The sequence below is a fragment of the Arvicola amphibius genome, chromosome 8, assembly GCF_903992535.2.
Source record: "Arvicola amphibius chromosome 8, mArvAmp1.2, whole genome shotgun sequence".
Lineage (NCBI taxonomy): Eukaryota > Metazoa > Chordata > Mammalia > Rodentia > Cricetidae > Arvicola > Arvicola amphibius.
Genome location: NC_052054.1, coordinates 76159441 through 76183149, shown reverse-complemented (window position 1 = coordinate 76183149; position 23709 = coordinate 76159441). Strand labels below are relative to the sequence as shown.

General features: G+C 48.0%; 2 protein-coding genes across 8 annotated transcripts in view; both read left to right on the top strand.

Annotated features, from left to right (window-relative positions):
• The window catches only part of Axl (AXL receptor tyrosine kinase), a 31120-nt gene extending 20919 nt beyond the window's left edge, over window positions 1-10201 (top strand). For both annotated transcript variants that reach the window (XM_038339041.1, XM_038339040.1), the window contains 8 exons: window positions 52-147; window positions 298-375; window positions 1438-1530; window positions 1904-2025; window positions 2616-2725; window positions 6042-6201; window positions 6707-6843; window positions 8446-10201. In XM_038339041.1, coding sequence (XP_038194969.1) covers window positions 52-147; window positions 298-375; window positions 1438-1530; window positions 1904-2025; window positions 2616-2725; window positions 6042-6201; window positions 6707-6843; window positions 8446-8797 — 1148 coding nt within the window. In that variant the 3' untranslated portion in view covers window positions 8798-10201. The remainder of the gene's footprint in view (window positions 1-51; window positions 148-297; window positions 376-1437; window positions 1531-1903; window positions 2026-2615; window positions 2726-6041; window positions 6202-6706; window positions 6844-8445) is intronic.
• Window positions 10202-11314: 1113 nt separating this feature from the next.
• Window positions 11315-23709, top strand: part of Hnrnpul1 (heterogeneous nuclear ribonucleoprotein U like 1) — a 35250-nt gene continuing 22855 nt past the window's right edge. The window contains exons 1-5 of one of the 6 annotated variants that reach the window (XM_038338924.2): window positions 11315-11333; window positions 16295-16420; window positions 18877-19033; window positions 21212-21285; window positions 22304-22443. In XM_038338924.2, coding sequence (XP_038194852.1) covers window positions 16300-16420; window positions 18877-19033; window positions 21212-21285; window positions 22304-22443 — 492 coding nt within the window. In that variant the 5' untranslated portion in view covers window positions 11315-11333; window positions 16295-16299. Of the gene's footprint in view, window positions 11334-12569; window positions 13109-13468; window positions 13572-16294; window positions 16421-18876; window positions 19034-21211; window positions 21286-22303; window positions 22444-23709 lie in introns of those variants that run through there. The other 5 variants (XM_038338921.2, XM_038338920.2, XM_038338925.2 and 2 more) reach the window with 5 other exon arrangements.

The following is a 23709-nucleotide window of genomic DNA, read 5'->3' as shown; positions in this document are numbered from 1 at the left end:
CAAACTGCCTGGACATCAACCCTGCCATGCCACTCTGTCCACTCTTCTCAGTGAACAGCCTGGGCATCAGCGAAGAACTGAAGGAGAAACTACGAGATGTCATGGTAGATCGGCATAAGGTGGCCTTGGGGAAGACGCTGGGTGAAGGTGAGTCTTATACACACACACACACACACACACACACACACACACGATCCACCAGAACCCTGAGATTCCTCTCTCTCCAGTTCTCAGCCAACTGGAGGAAACACTGTCCCCATGGGTCCTGCTGAGGTCTGTGTCTTCCTTTTGCCACAGGAGAGTTTGGTGCTGTGATGGAGGGCCAGCTCAACCAGGATGACTCCATCCTCAAGGTTGCTGTGAAGACAATGAAAAGTAAGTATGTGAACATGTGTGTGTGCATGCGGGGCCCAGTTCCTAACCCAAGCCTTTTCCCTACACCCTGGGAAAGCGTCAGTTAGAAAATGGAGCCCATGCCAGTCCCTTGAATAGAAGGAACTGAATCTAGGGACACTGCTATCATGTTACATGAAGGTCGGATTGACATACTAACTGAGGCATCAAAACAAACAGATTAGCAACAACAGGAAGTCTCTTCCACCTCTAGGCTGAAGGGCAGAGGGAGGATACTGTTGCCAGAGCCATGGCCAGCAAGAAGTTGAGAATACACAGAATCAAGTGTTTCCATGAGGGAGTTAGAGACCTGATGGGCCTCCTTCCTTGTCTTTAAAATTGATTAATAAGGTGTCCTAAACCCATATCCCTGACATTTGACACCTTGTTTGAAAATAAGAAAACCAGGTGACTCAGTGGTAGAGTCCCTGCATAGAATCCCCCAGTGAGGGGCTAGGGTGTGGCTCAGTGGTAGAGCCCCTGCCTAGAATCCCCCAGTGAGGGGCTGGGGTGCGGCTCAGTGGTAGGATAATGTTTGGTTGGAATTTGCCTTGGAAGGACTAAGACCATGGCTCACCAATAGAGTCCTTGCCTAGACTCTCCCTCTAGGGGGATTGCCTTGCCTTTGCAAGACCCTGGCCTCTTCCCTAGGCACTATGTAAATAAGCAAATAAGATCATACTATGAGGATAATAAGCTCATACCTATTGAGGACAAAATCATTTAACATAGGTAAAACAGTGAGCCTGGCATCTTAAGATTCAGTAATAACATAAGATGAGCCGGGCGGTGGTGGCGCATGCCTTTAATCCCAGCACTCGGAAGGCAGAGGCAGGCGGATCTCTGTGAGTTCGAGGCCAGCCTGGTCTACAAGAGCTAGTTCCAGGACAGGCTCTAAAAAAGCTGCAGAGAAACCCTATCTCGAAAAACCAAAAAAAGAAAAAAAAATAACATAAGATGAGAATGAGGGGTGATGATGCTGGAGGAGGAGGGGAGAAGACATCCTCTTTCTCCCTTGTCGCTCACCTCCCTTTCTCTCCTAAGTCGCCATCTGCACAAGATCAGAGCTGGAGGATTTTCTGAGTGAAGCTGTCTGCATGAAGGAATTCGACCACCCCAACGTCATGAGGCTCATTGGTGAGGGAGGGGCGTGTTCCCTTGGGGCCACCCAGAGCACAGACCACTCTCTTCTGTACTGGAAAGATCAAACTTCCAGGCCCTCCACCCCCTCTCCTTCAGGATCAGCCAGCTCCCCTTCTTCTGCTCCCTCATCTTGGAATGTGACCTCTGACCTGTTCCCAGAAATAGCTGAGGTCCCCAGGAGGGCTCCAGAAACATCCTTGGGAAAGGACTTCTCTGAAGCTGGAGTTCTTACTACCCACCTCCCAAACAATGTGGAGATTAGATTTAAGGGGGTGGGAAAGGGGAAGGCTGAGTTTGTCTGGGAGCGGGGTTGGGTTCCCCTTTTCTGCATAGCCAGAATGACGGATCTTGCTCTGGGGGGGCTCAGGTGTCTGTTTCCAGGGTTCTGACCGAGAAGGTTTCCCAGAACCTGTGGTCATCTTGCCTTTCATGAAACATGGAGACCTACACAGTTTCCTCCTGTATTCCCGGCTCGGGGACCAGCCAGTGGTGAGGGGCATTTCTTCTTCCAGTCCATGCATATTCCCTGGCCGCCTACCAGCTACTGAGAAGGAAGGCGACAGTGGACTCACTCCCGCGGATCCCGCACTGCAGGGGTAGACAAAGCAATAAATAAGTTAACAGAAATAAGCGAGAGCATTAAGTGCTCCGGAGGGAATGCAGAAGGAAGAATGATAAGGAGGCCTGAGAATTAATTTAGGTGGAGGGAAAGCCTGACTGAAGGGTGATACTGAAGGAATTGCTGGCTGAGGGATATTGGGAGATCCAGGAAGGAAGCAATCCCAACCTACCACTTAACAAGGCCCAGGGGCTGAAGACCAGGAAGCCCCCACCATCGTCCACCCCTGCCCCGCCCACACTGACGTGTATGTTGAAGGCTAGAACCATAGCCCACCAAGTCAGAGAGAGGTAGATTTACTAGAATCCTATATCTATGGAAAAGCTACAGGAAAAGCTGATGTTCTCAAAGCCATGGAGAACCACAGCAGATCCAACTAGGCTCACACAAGGAGGGATGGAGGGCTAAGGAGTGAGGCCACCCCTTCTCTCGGCCTTACCACCCCACCCCCACCCCTCAGTTTCTGCCCACTCAGATGCTGGTGAAGTTTATGGCCGACATTGCCAGTGGAATGGAGTACCTGAGTACCAAGAGATTCATACACCGGGACCTGGCCGCCCGGAACTGCATGTGAGTGGCCTGTGTGCCGGAGGAGCTTCTTTCCCCTTCCCCAGGAAGAAAGAGGGACTGGAGCCAGTGAAGGTTGGAGCCCCAGACAGGTGTGGTAGTCAGTTTTTCATGGCTGTGACAAAAACAAAACAGACGGGCTGGAGAGATGGCTCAGAGGTTAAGAGCATTGCCTGCCCTTCCAAAGGTCCTGAGTTCAATTCCCAGCAACCACATGGTGGCTCACAACCATCTGTAATGGGGTCTGGTGCCCTCTTCTGGCCTGCAGGCATACACACAGACAGAATATTATATACATAATAAATAAATAAATATTTACAAAACAAAACAAAACAGACAACCAAGTGAAAGAGCAAAGGTGGATTCCAGGGTGGATTCTAGCTCAGGCTTTTTGAGATTCTGGGCCACAGTCACCTGGGATGACCCATTGGGAGGTGTGGGATCGTTAATAGCGCGATAAAGCAGAACTGCTAACCTTGAGGGAGCTGGAAACCAGAGACACAGAGCCCCATCAGAGGTACCTCCCTAGTGATTGACTGCCTCCAACTAGATACTGTCTCATGATAGCCATTCAGCTGTGAACCAACTGGTGGATGGATAGCAAGCATCCCACTGGTTAGCTCTCCAGAACATCACAAGCTGGGGATCAAGCCCTCAGCACATCATCATCACCCTTTGCAGGGTGACACGTCACATGTAAATCGTAAAAGGCCACCAAGGAGGTCCAAAACTGTGGTCTTTATTGTTGTTTATTTGTTTTGGTGGAACCTTAGTTGTCTTGAACCCTGAAATGTAAATCAGGCTGGCCTTAAACTCACAGAGATCGCCTGCCTCTGCCTCCCGGATCCTGGGATTAAAAGCGTGCACCACCACACCAGGCTAAACTGAGGTCTTGAAGGAGGGTTTGGATGTGGAGCGTTGAAGAGATGGGAGGTGCATAGCACAAGGTGAATGGAGGGACAGAGGTGACAGATGGGTGGTGACATTAGCCTCACATCTGTCTCCTCTCACTGAGAAGAGCCTCATTGGGTAAGGAGACGCCAAAGAAAAGCACAAATAGGAAATAGGCCTGAACTGATGTCAAAAGAAGATGGGGTGGAGGGCATGTCATCGTAGACTTAGAACAGTCGTCTCACGATCGTGTTACACAGAGGCCTGCACCAACAGGCCTAGCCCAAACATCCTCTAGCCAAAGTTCACGAATTACGTTTGATTGTTAAATCCTCTTGGTCACTTTTAATCTGAAGTGGGCCCTGACATCACCTTGTAAAAAATATTTTCAGCCAGGCAGTGTTGGCGCATGTCTTTAATCCCAGCACTTGGGAGGCAGAGGCAGGCAGATCTCTGTGAGTTCAAGGTCAGCCTGGTCTACAGAGCGATTTCCAGGATAGTCAAGGCTACACAGAGAAAGACGTATTAATTAATTAGTTAGTGAGATTTCTTTTGATCAAGCCAAGGCCAATTGCCTGATCTGATGTCCTCTATTTAAAACATGGTGCTTGCTGCATGGTATTCTCTGGCATGAAAGTCTTGGACTTTTCTTTTTTTAATGTAGAATCTATGGATGTGTTTGTTTAGCTGCTGTTTGTGCCCACTCTGATCCTCACACACTGGGTGGGGTTTTTGCTTTGTTTCTTTTAAAAAAAATATTTATTTATTTAGTATACAATATATGCTTTCAGGCTAGAAGAGGGCACCCTCATTACAGATGGTTGTGAGCCACCACGTGGTTGCTGGGAATTGAACTCAGAACCTTTGGAATAGCAGGCAATGCTCTTAACCGCTGAGCCAGCTCTCCAGCCCTTTGCTTTGTTTCTTTGTCGGGTTTTTGGGGTCAGTAATTTTTGATTTTGGGGTTTTTTGTTTTTTCCTCCTTTGGTTTCATTTGGCTTGTGTGTGTGTGTGTGTGTGTGTGTGTGATTTGTATTTTATGTGCATAGGTGTTTTACCTGCATGTATGTCTGTGTGAAGGTATCAGATGCCCTGGAACTGGAGTTACAGGTAGTTGTGAGCTGCCATGTGGGTGCTGGGAATTGAACCCAGGTCCTCTGGAAGAGCAACTAGTGTTTTTAACCTCTGAGCCATCTCTCCAGCTCCATCATTTGCCTTTTTTAAAGGATTCATTTTATTTATTTGTGTGGTCCAAATTTGGGTGTTTTGACTACATGTGTGTGCACTATGTGTGAGCAGTGCCCAAGGAGGCCAGAAGAGGGCACCAGAGTTAGATAATTGTGAGCTGCTATGTGGATGCTGGGAATCAAACCCAGGTCCTTGGTAAACACATGTGCTCTTAACTGCTATCTCTCTAGGCTCATTTTTTAAAAGGTTTATTTATTTTATGTGTATGAATATTTACCACATGAGTTATTATGGTTGTGAGCCACCATGTACGTGCTGAGAGTAACAAGTGCTCTTAACTGCTGAACCATCTCTGCAGACTCCATAGTTTGCTTTCTTGAAACAGGGTCTCATACATCTCAGGCTGGCCTTGAACTTACTATGTAGCTGAAGGTGACTTCTTCCTTTACCTCCCAAGTGCTGAGATTAGAGATTCCCACCATCATTCCTGACTTGTTTTTTTGTTTGCTTTGGGGTGTGTGTGTGTGTGTGTGTGTGTGTGTGTGTGTGTGTGTGTGTATTGAGACTACACAACTATACTATTCAGGGTGGCCTGGAACTTATGATGTAGCCCAGGCTGACCTTGAACATGTAACCCTCCTGCCTCAGCCTGTCAATTGCTGGTATTACAGGTACATTTCTGTCTATTTTGTATACATCAAGAGAACTAAATAAAGGGGGGGCACGGGAGAAATGACTCAGATGTTGAGTGCTTACTGCCCTTCCAAATAGGCCCCAAGTTCACTTCCCAGTACCCACATCATTGCTTCACAACTGCCTCCTGGGACTCCAGCTCCAAAGAGATCCTGTACTTCCGGCATCCCCAGGCACCTGCATTCACGTGCGCAAAACCACACACTGGCATTTGCATACACATAATTGAAATGATAAATAATTTTTAAAATTCCAAAAAACAAAACAGGACTCAGGAGGTTTAAAAGGATCTCGAGACTGATAAAAAAAAAAAAAAAAACTAACGCTGAAAAATCTTCTAGAAGCCCCTTTTGTCCAGACTCAGCCTGGCAGGAAGAAGTAAAGCAAGCACTTCCCTTTGGGACTAGGGTGAGTGCTCAGGAGTCAGACTCCCAACCCCCATCAGGACAGTGGGGTCTGGTGAGAGGTGAAGGCATATCTGAGACCCAGCAGGCTTCCTGGTAGTCATGACCCGTGATGACCTTATTGCTTCCCCCAATCTGAACAGGCTGAATGAGAACATGTCCGTGTGTGTAGCAGACTTCGGGCTCTCCAAGAAGATATACAACGGGGACTACTACCGCCAAGGGCGCATCGCCAAGATGCCAGTCAAGTGGATTGCCATTGAGAGTTTGGCAGATCGAGTCTATACCAGCAAGAGTGATGTGGTAGGTGTGCCCCGGCCAGGAGTGGGTGATCATGCAGGGCATGGGATGGGTGACCAGATCTGAGAAACTCCAGGGCTCACAGGACCTGTCTGTGGGGCCTGGACATGTTTGGGGAATGCATGAAAAGTATGTGTGCATGGCTAGAATATATAGAGATGTGCAGGTTCATCTCTGCATAGTGGCAGGGTTGGGCAGTTTAGGTTAGGAAGCAGTGGTGACCAAGTGTGCCATACAGTGTTTGCAACGTGGACATGAAGGGTGACATGTGACTTGTGAATGCGTGGATGTGCATATCTCTACATCCTCCTAAGTCAGTCACCCGTGTGTGTGTGTGTGTGTGTGTGTGTGTACCTGTGCCAAAATTTTTTGGTGCATACTTGTGATGCACCCATAAATACCGTTGTCAACAAATGCCCATGTAAGTGTTGAGTGCATGCCTGAACTTATGTGTTGGAGGTGTCTTTGTGTAGGAAAGACCCTCTCACTCCCTTCCCTACTCTGACAGTGGTCCTTTGGCGTGACAATGTGGGAAATCGCCACCCGAGGCCAAACCCCCTATCCAGGAGTGGAGAACAGTGAGATTTACGACTACCTACGCCAAGGAAATCGCCTGAAACAGCCAGTGGACTGCCTGGATGGCCTGTGAGGACCTTTGGGACTCCCCAACCCCACCTCAGAATTTACTACAGCCCTTAGTTACCCACACAGAACACTCAACATCTTCAGGACTGGCTAAATGCGCATGGAATCCCTTAGAATATTGAGAAACCCATTTGCCTCTCACCAATGCCCTGAGCCACTGTGCCACCCATAGTCAGGCAGTGGGGTGAAAGTTCGGTAAAGGTGCCTTTCCAGCTCTCCCTGTTGTGTGGAATGCAGGCTGGGTCAACCCCTTTCTGCCTCAGCCAGGTATTCTTAAACAACTGCATCAACCTTCCTGGGCAGCCCTGGCTTTGGGATACCAACCTCCCATGGTCCCTCACCTCCCATGTATCTCACTGCCTGGGGTCCCTTTGCAAAGCCCTCTATTCTGTTTTATCGTCCTTCTCCAGACTCTCAGATCTCTGAGCTGCTAACAGAATCCTTCGAGATAGCTTATTAATCTTTGCAGCATCTCAGCGTGCAAAGGAGGGTGTGACATTTAGCCAGTGCTTTGAGGTTAAAGACAGTATGTCGCTTGGGTCAGGAGGAGGCAGCATGAGATTCAGACTCCCCAGGCTTCCTTTAGGCACTCTTAGACCCAAAGAGGATGAGATTAATCGCTAGTCTTTTACAGAATTTACTGGAAGGCAATGATACGAGTGCTTTGCTTGTATTAATTCCTTGGATCCCTTCCATGGTCAAAAGAAGTAGATAGGCATTACTCTCCGAGTTTTGCAGATGAGAAAATTCAAGTCTACTGCGGGGACAGGGGTGGGGCGTATCATTTGCTGCTGTATGAGGCACTACACTTCAAAATCCAATAGCTTAAAACCAGCAAACGTTTATTTCATAATATCTGAAGATCAGACTCTGAAAGCAGCTTAGAAGGGTGGTTCTGCAGATCTGTAACAAGGTTATCAAAGTGGCTACATGTGAAACCCGGAAGCAAGAAAGCCATTTTCAAGATGGCACCTCACATGACTGGGGCAAGAGGCCTGTTCCTTACCATGGGGACCTTCATAAGGTCACTTGCGCTTCCTCACACAACAATCCAATGTACAAAAGAATGTACAAGGGGTAGTAGCCATAACGCCTTTTATGACTTACTGTTAGAAGTCAAACGTGTACCATCTCTTCTGCTGAGCCAGTAGCAAATCCCTACACTCAAGGGGAGGGGCCTTAGTCTCAAGCTTTTGAATGGTGGGGTGTCAAAGAATGTGCGGACATAGGTAGATCAGTCTATAAAAGACTTCTAATTCACCCAGACTCCTCTAGGTTTCCTCCACCCACGATGTTTTTTGGTAAATGGCAGAGCCAGGCCTTATATGAGAGTCTGTTCTGGGTGGCCATTCTGGGACAGTTTGCTCTCAAATCCTCACTAAAAACACCCTAGATCCAGAGAGGTTTCCTAAGGTTTTCCCCAGTTTTAGCATCTCCTGGCCCACTCCAGAAAGTTGGAAATTTTCAACTCCCTGTAGATATGTCTAAGTTGCTGAGATTGTCTGAAGTCCCCAGTCACCCAAGGGTCCTAAAGCCTCCCCTGAACTAGAATGCTCTGCTTTGGAGTCCTTGCTCAGTCGGCCATTTGCTTTATCATTGTAGGTATGTCTTGATGTCCCGGTGCTGGGAGCTGAACCCACGGGACCGGCCAAGTTTTGCAGAGCTTCGGGAAGACCTGGAGAACACGTTGAAGGCTCTGCCCCCTGCTCAGGAGCCTGATGAAATCCTCTATGTCAACATGGATGAGGGTGGAAGCCACCTTGAACCCCGCGGTGCTGCTGGAGGAGCTGACCCCTCAACCCACCCTGACCCGAAGGATTCCTGTAGCTGTCTCACTGCAGCTGAAGTCCACGCTGCTGGGCGCTATGTCCTCTGTCCTTCTACAGCTCCAGGACCCACTGTGTCTACTGACAGAGGCTTCCCAGAACCCCCAGGGCAGGAGGATGGGGCCTGAGACAATCTTCCACCTGGGATGCCCTCTCAGGAGCCAAGCTAGGCACTGCCACTGGGGGAACCTACTCCCACTTTGCCACTCAGGCCTTTTCCCCAACTTCAGCATGACCTTCCATCCCTTCTCAAATTCTGCACAGAAAGGTGTGTCATGCTTTCTGTGCCATAGACATCCCATCCATAGAAAGAAGGGTTGGGTTGCAGTCTTGGAAGATCTTAAGTCCCAGCATTCTAAAGTCTAAGGTTAGAGACTAGATTTCAAGGTTCTAGGTCTCAAAGATGATTTAAGTCCTTGGGTCTAAGGAACCAAGATGCTGGTTTCTAGGTCTCAAGTGCTATTTGTTGTAAACATGGCCCACTGTTCGACGGTTCTGAGATTCTGTGACTCTAGATTTTTCTGGTTCTAAAACACCATGCCCCATGGATTTTAGTTGCCCGACTCTGAGAGTCCTGGATCTAAGACCTTGTGGTTCTAGACTTTATTTTTCTGGAGCCTGCGATCCTAGGAGTGGAAGCTTCTAGACTTTAAAATTCTAAAGGTTCTAGGCATGAAGGTTCTAAAGCATACTGTTCTCAAATTTAACAGCTCTTTGTGTTGTAATACTCCAGATCATAATGTTTCAAACTTTTATTTTCGTAATTTCTAAGATTCCAGTGATGATCAATTATAGCTTTCTGAGGCATTATGATTATAGGTTCTTTTATATAAGATCCCGCATCTCAAGGGAATAAGACTCTAGAATCTGAAATCCAAAAGCTTTAAGAGTCCAGCTGAGTTTCTAAGGTATGTGATGATAATCTAGAATGTGGTCCAAGATTTCACATCATATGCTCCAAGATTTCAGTCAGTAAACTCTAAAGCTCTGATGTTGGCCTGCTCTTGATCTCAGGCACTATAAGATGCTGTGGGTCCAAGATTCTGGGTCCCAAGAGGCTCACAGTTAATTGTGACTAACTAGACACCAAAGTCCTAACCATTTCTAATGCTGGGCACCTTTTGGTTCTGTGTTGCCTTCTGCCTTTCTAGCACTTAATTAAAGGTTCAAGAATACATATTTCTAAAAATATTAAGGATCTAAGCACGGTAATTTAGGAATTCAATGTTCTGAGGGTCTAAGGTTCACAGGTCTAGAATATTAGGTACGATGCCAAGGTTGGAACCTTGCGGCATTCTTCTCTCTAAGCCCTTTCCCTCCTTAGCCACCTATGCTCCCTCCTCTCTTCATGTGGGGTGTACCCACCTTCAGCCTGTGCAATGCATTGGGAATGTCTTTCCTCTAAGGAATGGACCATCCCCCTCCTTTTGGGCCATGTTGCCTCCTTGAGCCAGTCCCTCATCCCTGTCTAAAGTGTGGACTCTGGTACTTCCAGAGAGGTTCAGATCACATAAAACTTTTGTCAATCACTGTTCTGTCTCCTGTCTCCATTCAGCTGTGCTATCGCCCCTTTCCCTGGAGATTCCATTTCCCCACTGTAGAAAGAAGGGCTGCTGTGTGCAGTGGAAGCGCAGGCCTGAGGACGGAGGACTGCCTGTAGGCTATCATGGCTTACATAGAGAGGTCTACCTCAAAAAGAAGAAAAGGGATAAGAATTGCTTGATGGACCTGGGAATGTTTTCTTCATTTGGGATGGTAAACATGAACCATGCACATAAACAAATATATATGACTGAGAAAGCTGTGAGGAATGTGTGAGCACACGTGTACACATGTGCACACACACTCAGTATACATATATTAGAAATTGTATGTATATACATATGTATACATGCATATAGAAGTATATATGGAAACACAAAGAGATTGTGGGTCTTAAACACACACACCAAAGTAACAGGTGTGAATTACTAAACATGCACAGGTACACCTAGTCCCGAATACAAACACACAGCTATTCCCACAGTAACAGAAACACACAAACCCACACTCGCAATCTGCAAACATCAACAGGCTGGTATTCACCAGCAATAGGAAAAGAATCATTAGTAACCAAGACACAGAATGGCATTACACACATTCGAGAATCGGAAGTGTGCCTGTAATCCCAGCATGCGTGAGGTGTAAGCAGGAAGCTCAAGGGTTCAAACTCACTCCTGATTACACAGAGAGATCCAGGTCCACCTGGGCTACGTGAGACCCTGTCTCAATAAAGAAGACCAACATGCCCAGACCTGTGGAGTACTAGCACACAGTTGATTCTCACACACCTAAGCATTCAGATTGACAAGGAAAAATGGATCAGAACACCTTAATCCATGGATGCACAAAAGAACTCCCCACCGAGGCCAGTCCACTTAGGTCTTCACTTGTTCCTGGGTGTGGTGGACTCGCAGATATAAAAATCCTAGGCGGCGCCAGGCCGCCCCCCGGTGGTGGCTCCTAAGAACTGGGTACAGTTCAATCCGGGCCACAAAGTTGCCCTTTTTTTTTTTTTTTTTTTTTTTTTTTTTTTTTGAACAAATTATTGTAGGAGCTGGGAGGAGAGAGGAAGTCGGACGTGGGCGAGGGGCGGGGTGTCTGGACTGGAACCTCCGGGCCCACGTGAGTGTCTGTCCCGCTGCTGAGTGGGTGCTGTGTGTCTAGGTTGCTGTGGTGTAAGTTTGTAAAGTGAACTGTCCACGGAGCTTTGTTGTGTGGTGCTGCATGCTTGTGTCACACCTACACTGCCGTTCGACGTGTTATCCCGAATTGATGCTGTGACCTGTCACGCCTATTCGTTTATTGTGCGATGCTTGCCTTTAAGTAGAGAGTGATTGTGGCTTTTGTTGAATGTAAGGCAGGGATTGGTTAATAGTGGACGTTTTGCATTGTGCGTCTTCTGAGCCAGGGGCGACAGGTGTACGGATTAACACAAGGCATAATTACGGATCCTCGTGTTCGATGTAGTTAGTATGGACACCAAACTGCAAGACAGAATGAGCAGTTAGAGGATTCGAGGTAGAGCCGCGAACTTAGGCAGCCGTGTTCAGAGTGGGAAGGCTCTATGGTCGTAAGCAGAGCGGCCTGTCTATGCAACCACAGAGAGATGTACTATCAAAGGGAGGGGTGCGATTTACCACGCAACTTTTCTCCCGCTGTTCGCCTAACCACTTTCTACCCTTCAGCGCTCTCCAGAACTCATTTTTTTTTTTTTTTGTTTCTCATAAAAAGCAACTGGGTTTGTAGCAGACGGTGAGTAACATATCCTCATCCTCTTAATCGCTGTTCGGTACTAAACATCCCCGTATTACGGAGAACTTTGCAAGCCAAGCCTCTCAAGAATGGCCAATCTAGTTAGCTTTTCCTAACGCGCTCAAGCGACAGATGTGGGGAAATGTAACCGGAGCTGCGATTGGCGGAGAGGTTGTTTTGAAACCGCCCTAACGGCAAGGGGCGGGCCCTCCGCGACTGACTCTCCTTCCGGTTTCCGAATGGCGACAGGAAAGACGAGGGTTGGCCGGCCTCTTCTCACCGCATTTGATTGGTTGTAGTGATTTTGCCCGCTTGGACTCCGCGAGGGGCGGGAGATCTAGACCAGTCAGAATGTGTTTTACAGAGCGTGTGAGCTAAAGGCGGCTGCGGGAGACTGGGAGAGCATCCTGAGATCTCCTCGCTCATTGCTCCACAGCGTTACTCCCTTCCCTCCGTTTGACCGTACCGGGGCGCGGACGTTACCCAATCAGTGCTTGCCCCGCCTCTTGCCTTTTCCCGCCCTCCGCTTTAGCCGCGACTTCGACGTAGGCTAACGCTTCCTCTTCGGCAGCCCCTGAACCCTCTTATTGCCGTTCTGTTGAAAGCCACACTGTGATTGGCTTAGTCTCCGGGCCCGCGCCCGTTGCCCGACGCGCTGACCAATTGACACTCGTGTTACATCGTACGGGTACGGGCCAGGGGGAGGAGGCGACGACGGCCATTTTGAGCCGCCGCCGCCATTGGAGTGGCCCCCCCCTTTCCCCCTTCGCCTCCTGACAGACAAGGTTTAGGGGGGACAGAGCCCTGGGAGGCCGGGCCGGGCTCGGGGGCCGCCCCGGGGGCCCGGGCCATGGATGTGCGCCGTCTGAAGGTGAACGAACTTCGCGAGGAGCTGCAGCGCCGCGGTCTGGACACTCGAGGCCTCAAGGCCGAGCTTGCAGAGCGGCTGCTGGCGGCGTTGGAGGCCGAGGAGCCCGAAGAAGAGCGGGAGATCGAGGCTGACGACGAACCGGGCTTACCAGAGCACAACAACGAGGAGGTCGAGACCGAGGGGGGCTCCGAGCTGGAGGGGACAGCGCAGCCACCGCCGCCCGGGCTGCAGCCGCACCCGGAGCCTGGCGGCTACTCGGGGCCGGACGGACATTGTGAGAGTGCGCGGGGCGGGGGGTCGGGGAGCCTGGAGTCCGGGCCGAGGACGGGCTGTGGGGACTCGGGAACTCGGTTCCACAGAGATCGGGGAGATGGTCTGAGGAGCCGGTCTGGGGAGCCTGGCATCTTACCACCTGCCGCCGCTGCACGGGATCTGCGGCAGGGCCCCAGGGCAGCCTGAGGGTGGATCCTGGCCTTCGGTGCAGGGAAAACCCTGCGGGTAGGGGCGGTAGATTTTTTTCCCTTTTTTTCTAAGGCGGCTAGGGTATGAACGAACGGGTGGGGAGGACTCCACATCCTGGGATTGGGAGACCGGAAACTGGTTTTTTTTTTGGGGGGGGGGATCGGAAGAACTAGAAGCTTTAGGGCAAGAGGTGTCTTGGAAAATGGTGATTTGAGCTGACAGTGGCCGTGCCAGGCCTCACCGTTTGGGCAGGATCTCAAAAGCCGGATTTCCAGGTAGGGAGAAGAATTTAGAGTGCAGGGCTTGGAGAATTTTGAGGCCGGTTCTCCGATTTTGCGGTCGGATGGGATACGGGAGATCTGCTTAGTGCTGGGGGTGGATTGGTGCTTTGGAGCTGCGGGTGTCCGAGGCTGGGGAGATGGGTCAGGCGCTTCTGTTTGACAGGTGAGCTTTTAGGGGATAGTGAAAACCAGCAGAAGATTGGTTCTGCCCCCACTCCCCCCCCCCCCCAACTCCTGCATTTCAGGCACAGCTTGGATATATGGTACTGGGAGATCCGGGCTATCTAGCTGGCTTCTAGAGGAGGCTCAAGAACTTTGGTGGCAAGGAAAAGCAGTTTATTTTAATGGACAAAAGACCTAGGGGGTCTAGAATTGGGAAGGCTCTTAAGATAACACCCTGTGGTTCCTGCTGAATTGCCTTGCATTGTTAGCTATGAATGGTTTTGGAAGCATAGATAATGAGTTAGAGAGAATAAGTTGGTAGCAAGTGGTTGAACTGTGTGGTGGGCATAGGACCTTTGTGGCCGACAGGGAGTATGCAGCTAGCACATGTGGGGGAGGGAAGCATGGAGGATTTGAAGAAGAAAGGAAACCTGTTGATTAGGCTGGGGGCCTCATATTGAAGCTGAGGGAATATTCCTTTCCAAGAGAGGGCTCCCAAGTCCCCAGAAACAGTGACTTGTGTGCTCAGGGAGTCTGGGGGGAACTTGATCAGCCAGGAAGTTTAACTCTGAGACCTAGGATTAGAGCAGCAGAGGAGACCCCGGTATGAGAGGGAACCTGGAACTGGACACTGGCGTCCAAGGCTTAGAGTGTTTATCTGAGATGAAGGTACTGTAGAACTTGGGACTAAACATTGAGAGAAAAAATGAGCCCTCAAAAGTAACTTGGGATTGGCATCCAGTACTCACTTGTTCATGAGACATGGGATCCTATGGAGGGGGCACCCTGGATGTAGAGTGGTCTAGGGATTACCCATGTGCTGGCAAACGGTCAGTTCCCTGGGAAGGAGGGAGGCGTGGCCTGTGAATATGTTGAGCTGAGAAACCCTAGCAAGAATGGCTTATGAAGGAGTAGCAAGGGTACAGCTCTAACATTGCTGCTGCCAGAAGGGTCTTGGGAAAGGGAGCTGATGCTTCGGGGCCCAGTCTGTGGACTCAGGCAGACTGTGAAGTTAAGCAAATCATTTCCTCTGTGAGCCTCTTTGTAAAACGGGAAAAAGTCTCTGCCCAGAGTTGTCAGCCATGAGATCCCTTGTGTGAGGGACTTCACACCAGGGTTGCCTGTTTTCAGGGGGAGGTTGTGGAGAGTAGAGAAGGATCTCGCCATCATATCCTCCCTAGGCCAGCCTACCAGGGGAGAGAACATGGGCTTTCTGGGGAAAACATTATCTTGATGCTCTGGAGGAAGCAGAATGGTTTGGAGGCCTTATAGTCCAATTAAGGAGATACTCTGTCCCCTGTTGTGTTGTGCCCACAACGCATCTACAGTAAAATCCTGTAAGCCCTCTTCAGGTCCCTTTCCAGCACTTCTTCATCCTTGGTAAATAGACACTTGTGACTTGCCTCCCTTTGGACTGCTCCTGGTTTGTGCCCAGATGTGTTTGTCCTCTGAGGAAGAGTTCAGTCAGTTAACAAGTGGCAGCATAGTCTATCCTCCCTGTGCTTCTGCCTCGCTGCTCCTGGCACAGCTTCTAGCAGGGCTCTGGAGGCAACCATCAGCACACTTACCCCAGGGACAGAGAGCTGTATGCTGCCCGTCCTAAATCTATCAAGTTCTCTCTTTGTTTCTGCTGTAGTCCTGCTTGTAAGAGTTTCACATGAGATCCTGTCCTTCCCCAAGAGTGCTCTCTGTTTTCATCACTGAGCCTTAGACTGGATCCCCTTCTCAGCTCTTGGTGCTTCATATACTGTCAATATATAATTATGTAGTATAAGTGTCTGTCAATGTGTGTCTGTCTCCCTAAACTGGATGTTTCAGTGGGGCAAGTTCACCTGTATCGCAGGGTCCGGTGTACAGCTTGCATTCCTTAAGTAGCTACTATTGCTGTTCTTACCCCTCTTCCTCACCTGGACCCACAGAGCACTTTTCCTAAGCACTTTTAACTCCAGCTATTTGGGGACCTATTCCTAGTGAGCCTGGAGGCTATTGTGAGTTCAGAGGTTTGTACATCTTGTTGGCCTGTGCTGGGGGTACATGTACAAGGCCCTCCATTTTATCATAAGTACAGCCAAAGGCAGAGGCAGGCAGGAGTGCTTAAGCCACGGATGGAACTGGTCAGAGGGCTGGTTTGTCCCCTGAGTTTTGAAGATTGGGCCCTGAAGTAAACCTGAGTGATCACCTTAAAGTAGAGACCGATGTTGACTGCTCAGTGAGGTGCCCGGCATATCTTAGAATGGCTCCCATCTTGGAGGCTAAACTTAGAGAAATTTAGCTGCACTCTTACTCTGCCGTCTCATTTTAACCGAAGAACTTCCTCAGCTGGCTTAATGTATTCAGTTTCTATAGAGCACAGCTGCAGATCTGTATGTAGACTTTTGAGACGAAGAAGACATACCATAGGCGTTTGGAGACACCCCTATCTATATAGATTTTCACCTGAAAATGTTATTCTTTGTCTTCTGGCAGTCTAACTCACCCAAGTAAGGGTGCTGTCTTAGTTACAGGAGTCTTTACAAATGTATTCATCTAACTACTTTTTCTTTCTTAATTTTAAGATGTAATGGACAATATTACCAGGCAGAACCAATTCTACGAGACGCCGATCATCAAGCAGGAAAACGAGTCAGGCTATGACAGAAGACCATTAGACATGGAGCTGCAGCAGCAGGCCTATCGCCCAGGTAGGACGTCCCCATACTTTCTTTCCTAGTGGAAACATAATCTAAGTAAGACTTTGCCATCTTTCTCTTGATTAATTCTTCTGGCCTTTGCTCCTCTGGCAAGGTTTTATTTGGATTGGGATTTTGGTTTTATTATGTTTGGGGTTGAAGGTTTTATTCTTATTTTGGTTTATTTTTGAGATAATATCCTTACTAGGTGTTCAAGCTAGCCATAAACTGAAAAAGAAGCTGGGACTAACTTTGTACTCTGGGTCCTCTGCCTCCATTTCCATTTGGTTTTGAAAAACTCAAGTCTGGTTTCCTGGTGTCTTTTCCAGTGTTGTGCCAGCACCCTGGAAGGGTTAGACCTGGGAGCTGCTGCTTGAGCCCTAAAGCCTTGCAATGTGGGAGCCAGAAACGGTGTTCTGAATTCAGTGTGGTGGTCCCTGTGTTCTGAAGAACACCGCTCTAGGACACTACTCATTGGAAAGGGGTTCCTTAGCCAGACACAGCTATATAGAAAAATGAAGCATAGCTGTCCCAATAAATGCAGATTTATTGTGTTCATTAGAGGCTCTGAGAAATCTTGGATTGAAGTAAGCCTCATATTGTGTATTTAAACTCTGCACTTCTCAAACCTGCGTTATTGCAGAACAGTGTTTTCCATAATCAGCAGGGAGACAGATAGGATCATCTAGCTTCTTCTCCCTTTATGCGAGGAGCTGACTGATCTAATGGCAAAACTGATGCTAAAACCCCAGAAACTAGCTCAGACCAACGTTCTTGGTACATGAGGTATATTTCTGTCGTGAAAGTCTTGACTGTTTAGAAAAAAAAAGTCCTGTTGAAATGGGCTGAACAAAAACTGTGGCCATTCCATTCCCTGGTGTTGCAGTATTTTAAAAGAAAAGTTTGTTTGTTCTGAGGCAGGGTCTCACTGTAAAGCTCAGCTGGTCTGGACCTCAGGAATCTTCTTGTTTGAGTTTCCCAAATGCCTAGATTACTCGTGTGAATCACCATAGCCAGCCTCAGTGTCTTTTCTAGTGAATCTAGTTGATCCTATCTAATTCCATTCTGTAAATCCATCCACTAAGTAAAATCCCCTGGTGGGTACTTGTGGGTAGGGGGCTGCTAGGGCCATTAAAGAATGTAGGTTAAACTGTAGATTTGTGTCAGGTTCTGTCTTAGGGTTTCTATTGCTGTGAAGAGACATGACAACTCTTATAAAGGAAAATATTTAATTGGGCTGGCTTACGGTTCAGAGGTCCATTATTGTCATGGTGGGACATGGTGATGTGCAGGTAGATGTGGTGCTAGAGAAGGAGCTGAGAGTTCTGCATCCAGATAGACAGGCCTCAGGAAAAAAAAAAAAAAAAAAACTGAGCCACTGAATCTGGATTTGAGCATCTGAGACTTCAAAACCTGCCCCACAGAGACACACTCCAACAAGGCCATACCTACTCCCCACAATAGGGCCACTTCTTCTAGATCAAGCATTCAAACACACGACTGTGGGGGCCATTCCCATTCAAACCACCACAGGCTCTGTGAGACTTGTGGGTCATTTGGCCCAAGGAGATGGTTTTTCTGGGCTGTTAACAAACACCAGTGGTCTCCGAGTCTTGTCTGTGCTTAAGCCATGAAAAAACTGAACCCAGTCTCTGCCCTGGAGAACCAGGTACATTGACTCAGAGATTGGGTTTCTGTGGCAAAGCTAGGGCGTGACTTGAACAGTCGCTGGATGGAAGGGTGCGAGTGGACTGCATCAGCAGGTGGAGACGGTGCCCTCTCAGGACCCTCAAAGAGTAATAAGGCCCCATGAATCCATAGCTTGTTCTTTGTTAGCCATTAATTCATGGGATCTGTCTGAGATGGGCTTTCTTAGTTTCCAGATGTTATACTTCTTGACATCTTGTTTAGTGTGATTTAATGAGGCTTCAAGAAGAACTGAATGGCTGACCCTCCCACTCGTCTGATTGGGCTTTGAAGGAAGTGACTAAGGCAATAGAGTTTGCTGTAGACCCATAGTACTCTGCTGAGTTCCTTCTCCCCTACCTTTGTCAGAAAGAAGCTCTGTGAGGATGAGACACACAAGCTCTCTGGGAGTTTACAGGATCTTCACAGTCTCTTAGTGCTCATTCCCTCTTGATGTAGGCCAAGGTACTAACTTTTAAGTCAGCATTCATGAACCTTCAGAACATTAAGCCAAAAGCTGTTGTTCTACCTTTGGGTCATTTAAGGAGTCTTGTCCTTTTTAGTGTTGAAGGCCTGCCTGTCTTGAGGCCTGAGTGTTACCTGGCTAGCAGACTGTCACCCATCCAAGTCATCCTGGCCTCCTTGGATCACTCAGGAGGCCTCTGGAGCTCAGTCCTTCATTGTAGTCACAAACCTGCCAGCATCATCCAGTAAAAGGGATTGGAGACATAGTAATCCTAGGGTTTGCCAGGTGTCTTGACCATCCTGATTCATCCTGACAGTAGAACTGAAGACAGAAATGAAGCAGGAAGCACCACCCGGCTTCCTCCCTCCTGACACCTCACAGCTCAAACAAGACAGACAACAGTTCCAGAGTCGAAAGAGGCCTTTTGAAGAGAATCGGGGCCGTGGGTACTTGGAGCACCGGGAGGACCGAAGGTGGGTGCATGAGACAGCAGTCTTGTTGTCGGTCCCCACTCACTGAGCGGGGCTGAGCAGAGCTCTCTCTTCCCTGGAACTCCTCCCCTCACTGGCTGCCAGATTGAATTTACCTAAACTTTAATCCTTCCTTCCGCTCCTCCCTGCTTATTACCTGCCGAGCAAATTCCAGATACTTTAGATTTTTACCTTTAAGATGCCATTCTGCCTCTTCAGCCCTTCCCCTTACTGCTTCTGTAGCTTTGCAGTGTCCTTTTGTTCTTTGCCTTTTTTCTTTCCTTTTAAGACAAGTTCTCATTATGTAAATTCTGACTGCCTTGAAACTTACTGTCTTCCAGGCTTGCCTCAAACTCACAAAGATGCTCTTGCCCCACAGCCTCCATTCATGATTAGTTTCTGACTCTGGATCCCTTAATTTGAAAGCTGTTTCCCAGACCTTACTTCCCAGCACAACCCCTCCTGCCCACCCCTCATCCAGTCAGCATTCATGAGATGCCTCTTGGGGACTAGGCACTGAGGATATAGAAGCTCTTTGTACAGTGGGCTTGGCTTCTGCTCTCCCATATAGGGCTGGGGATGGACTGTTACAAGTAAAGCGCAAACTCAGGGTGAGCAGCCAGAGATGTGAGTTTTGGGAGCTCACAGGAAGGCGTGGCCTTTTCTCTGGCCATTTTCCTTTAGGACAAGCCCTCCCCTTCCTTTCCCTCCAGGTCCTGTTCTACCCTTTCCTACTTCCCTTCTTTTCACTCCTGTCAGAAGCCTTTTCCAATCATGGAATCTAGAATAACTACTTGTCTAGTCACATTTTATTTCCTATCTGGGGAAGTCCACCTCTAACTAGTTTATTACTCTGTTTAAGAGAAGGGGTGGGGCTAGGTGTAGCTCAGTAGTAGAGCTCTTACCTAGCACTTGTTAGGCTCTGGGTTCCACCCCCATCATGGCAGAGGAGAAGAAATGGAATGGATCTCCTGGATGGTAACTGAAATTAGGACAAAGAGCCTATATCATGTGAATTTCTTCTTCCTCCCTCATAACCAGGGTCAGGAGCTACATACTGATGAAGACCAGAAGAAGGACATTAGCTCTAATTTGGAGCTGTTGGGGAAAGTATAGACTTAAGATGCTATGAGCCTGACATAGTGGTGCAATAACTTTAATCCCAGCATTTGGAAGGCAGGTGGATTTCTGTGAGTTCCAGGGCTACGTTAAGAGACCTGTACTTTTTTGTTTGTCTTTCAAAAAAGGGTTTCTCTGGGTAACTTTGGATCCTGTCCTGGAACTAGCTCTATAGACCAGGCTGACCTCAAAGTCACAGAGATCTGCCTGCCTCTGCCTCCTGAGTGCTGGGATTAAAGCCATGCACCACCACGGCCCAGCCAGAGAGCCTGTCTTTAATAAGTAAATAAAGTTGCTGACTTGGACCAGCAGGGCTGGGTGGGTTTCCCTAGAAGAGCTCCTGTTGGGAAGAGTGACCCAGTAGAGACCACCAAGGTGTTAACATAGAAAGATGCCTTGTTCATAATTAAGGACACGTTAAACTAGTGAGAGGCAGGAAAAAGTGGATCATATCATATCCTTTCAAATGCAGGATTTTAACAAGACTGTTATATGGGTGCATTGCAATTACTGCACTATGTCCAGACCTTTCCCTTTCTTTGCCCTTACGGTCCCAGCTTGGATACTGTGGCCTCCTCTCAGCAATATTCAGTGAGGGCAGCAGTTTGTAACAAAGTGCAGAGGGTATGGGTTAGAACCTTAGGGCGTGAGAGGAAGATCTGAAAAGTAAATAAAAAGTGAATGATTCTGATGACCTTTACAGAGCAGTCCATTTGTCTTTGTTTTGTTTTATTTTTGTTTTTTTTTTTTAAGATAGGGTTTCTCTGTGTAACAGCTCTGGCTGCCCTGGAACTCTGTAGACCAGGCTGGCCTCAAACTTCCAGAATTCCACCTGCCTCTGCCTCCTGAGTGCTAGAGTTAAAGGCTTGTGCCACCACTCCCCAGCCCATTTGTCTTTTTCTTAGGCTGGGAATTAATACTCACTACCCTCAGCAAGTATTTGGTACTCCCCTGGGAAGAAGTGGTGATCCAGAAAACAGTTGTGAGCTACTTATAAATCTCAGCAAAAATTTTATTCCTGTTCCTCCAACTATTGCATGACTTACCCTCTTTCCAACACAGGGGCCGTTCTCCTCAGCCCCCTGCTGAAGAGGATGAAGATGACTTTGATGACACCCTTGTTGCCATTGACACATGTGAGTCCTGAAAGTGCCCATCTGACTCTACCTTCTTCCAGTCTGTGTTGCACGGCCATGCCCTGGTCTCCATCTTCCCTTTCTAGCACAGCTCCAGAGCCAGGGCACTACTCCTAAGTGTTTCTGTCAGGTCCTAGGCAAGCTGTTCTACTCCCTACAGATTTACAAAGAGGAGTGATGCTCTCTTCCTACCTCAGGATGTCCAGTGAGACTTACGAGACAAGGTCTAAAAAGGAATATGAAAACCCTGTACCACCCTGTGTGCAGAAGGGGGTTGACTCTAATCAGGGAAACCTGAGTGGTGCTAGGGAAACGTAACTCTTTGACAACTGGCTTGCCAGTTTCCATCAGCTGCTCACATTCCTAGTGAAACCAATGCCACTTAGACTTTTGAGACACTGGCCTTGTTCTTTGTCCTCCAGTGTATAAGTGGCTTTCACCTTGACTGCATATCTGACCACTCTGAGAAAAGATTATGGAGGGCCTGGGCCACCGAAGTCAGTCTAAGTGGTAGAGCCAGTGAGTGTTTTTACATACACCCAGAAGTCTACTCACCTTAAGAACAGTGTACCTTATCAGGACAGCCGGTGTTTATGTATTGACAATAGTGTTTCAGCCTGCCAAGAAATGAGAGCACCTTGTGGGCAAGGTGGTAAGGAAAGGCTTCCCTGAAGTTGTGACGGGTTCTTGCAGAGTCAGCAGTATGCATGGGACAGTAGGTGTCTGCCTGCTGTATTCCTGGATGGCAGGTGTGGTTCAGGTCAGAAACTCAGACCACAGCTGGCAAGAGAAATCTGCTCTTAAACAGTCGGCACTGGGAGGTGGTTAACGTATATTATGGTGCTGGAGGTAACCCTCAATATCCTGAAATCTCAGTTTGAATCTATAAGGTTGTTAACCCTCTCCCAGGGTCATGACACATTCCCTTCAAAGGTATTTACTACTGTTTCTGAGGGACTTCCTGAAGCCTATTCGGAACCCCAAACATCAGCCAATTTCCTGGGGTTTTCCTCCACAGATAACTGCGACCTGCACTTCAAAGTGGCCCGAGACCGGAGCAGTGGCTATCCGCTGACGATCGAGGGCTTTGCATACCTGTGGTCAGGAGCCCGGGCCAGCTATGGGGTCAGAAGGGGGCGTGTGTGTTTTGAAATGAAGGTGAGTGGGAAAGATAGACAAGACAGAAAGCAGGTCTGTCCTTTGGAATAGTCTGTCACCGGCTACCTTGCTAAGACTTGTGACTGTAAGATAGTGTGTCTTTTTTGTGTGCCTCCCCTAGGTCATGTAGATGTTAACAGTCTTGAGCAGGTGGTGTAATGCTCGGGAAGTGCATGTGCAAGGAAGTGACTTCCACCCTCAGCATTGGGAAAAATTTTTTTTTTAAGATTTATTTATTTATTATGTATACAACATTCCTTCCATGTATGCTTACATGCCAGAAGAGGGCACCAGATCTCATTATAGATGGCTGTGAGCCACCATGTAGTTGCTGGGAATTGAACTCAGGACCTCTGGAAGAGCAGTCAGTGCTCTTAACCTCTGAGCCATCTCTCCAGCCCCTGAGAAAAAATTCTTGTGTATTCTTTCTTTGTATGTCCAAACTTATTTATGATAGTATCTGTAGAGCCCTTCACACATAGATAGTATCAGTGCTGAGCTCTTTGTGTGAATTATTCCATTAATCTCACAGTGTAACCATGAATAAGTACTCTCACCCCAGTCTAGAGTGCAGCTGAGACAGGGCTGTTCTACTGACTGACACACCATCGATTGAAGACACAGTATTTAATGGGCCACTTAAATACTGTTGAGCTACATGGCTTTCTTCTGTGGTTGAAAGATGAACTGTTCCTTCAAAGGTAGATAGAGAAAATGTCTGAAAGTCAGTGAAATGTAGTATCTTTCTAAGGCTACAGACCAGTTCTGGTAGATAGACCAGGGAGCCATCATGATATAATTGGGTAGCACAGACTATGGAATTAAAAGGCAGATATTCTCCTGTGCTCCCATTCTATCCTTTCCTTTCAACGGGAGTTTAGAGGGAGAGCAGGGCAACACGGATGTTAAGTGTGCTTTTCTTTCCCTGCTTCTGTTACTTGCTAGTGTGTCTTGGATTTTTTCATACTCTTTCCTTAGCTCTGCCTCATCTTTTTAATTGGTTTTGTGAGTTCGCTGTACCATGATGTACCTGGTTCCTTATTGATGTTTTTCTTCCTGGGTTTTATAAAACAGTGTTACCCTTGGTATCCTTGCACACCCACACTGCATCCTTGGCGCCTAGTACCTAGGGATGATCTAGAGTGCATGGTTACAAAGTGTGTGCACTTACTGTCTTGTTTTTATGATGCTGGGGATCCAGCCTCATACATTCTGGGCAAGCGCCTTTTCCAGTGAAAGTTTATTTCCTCTGCAACAAGTAATAAG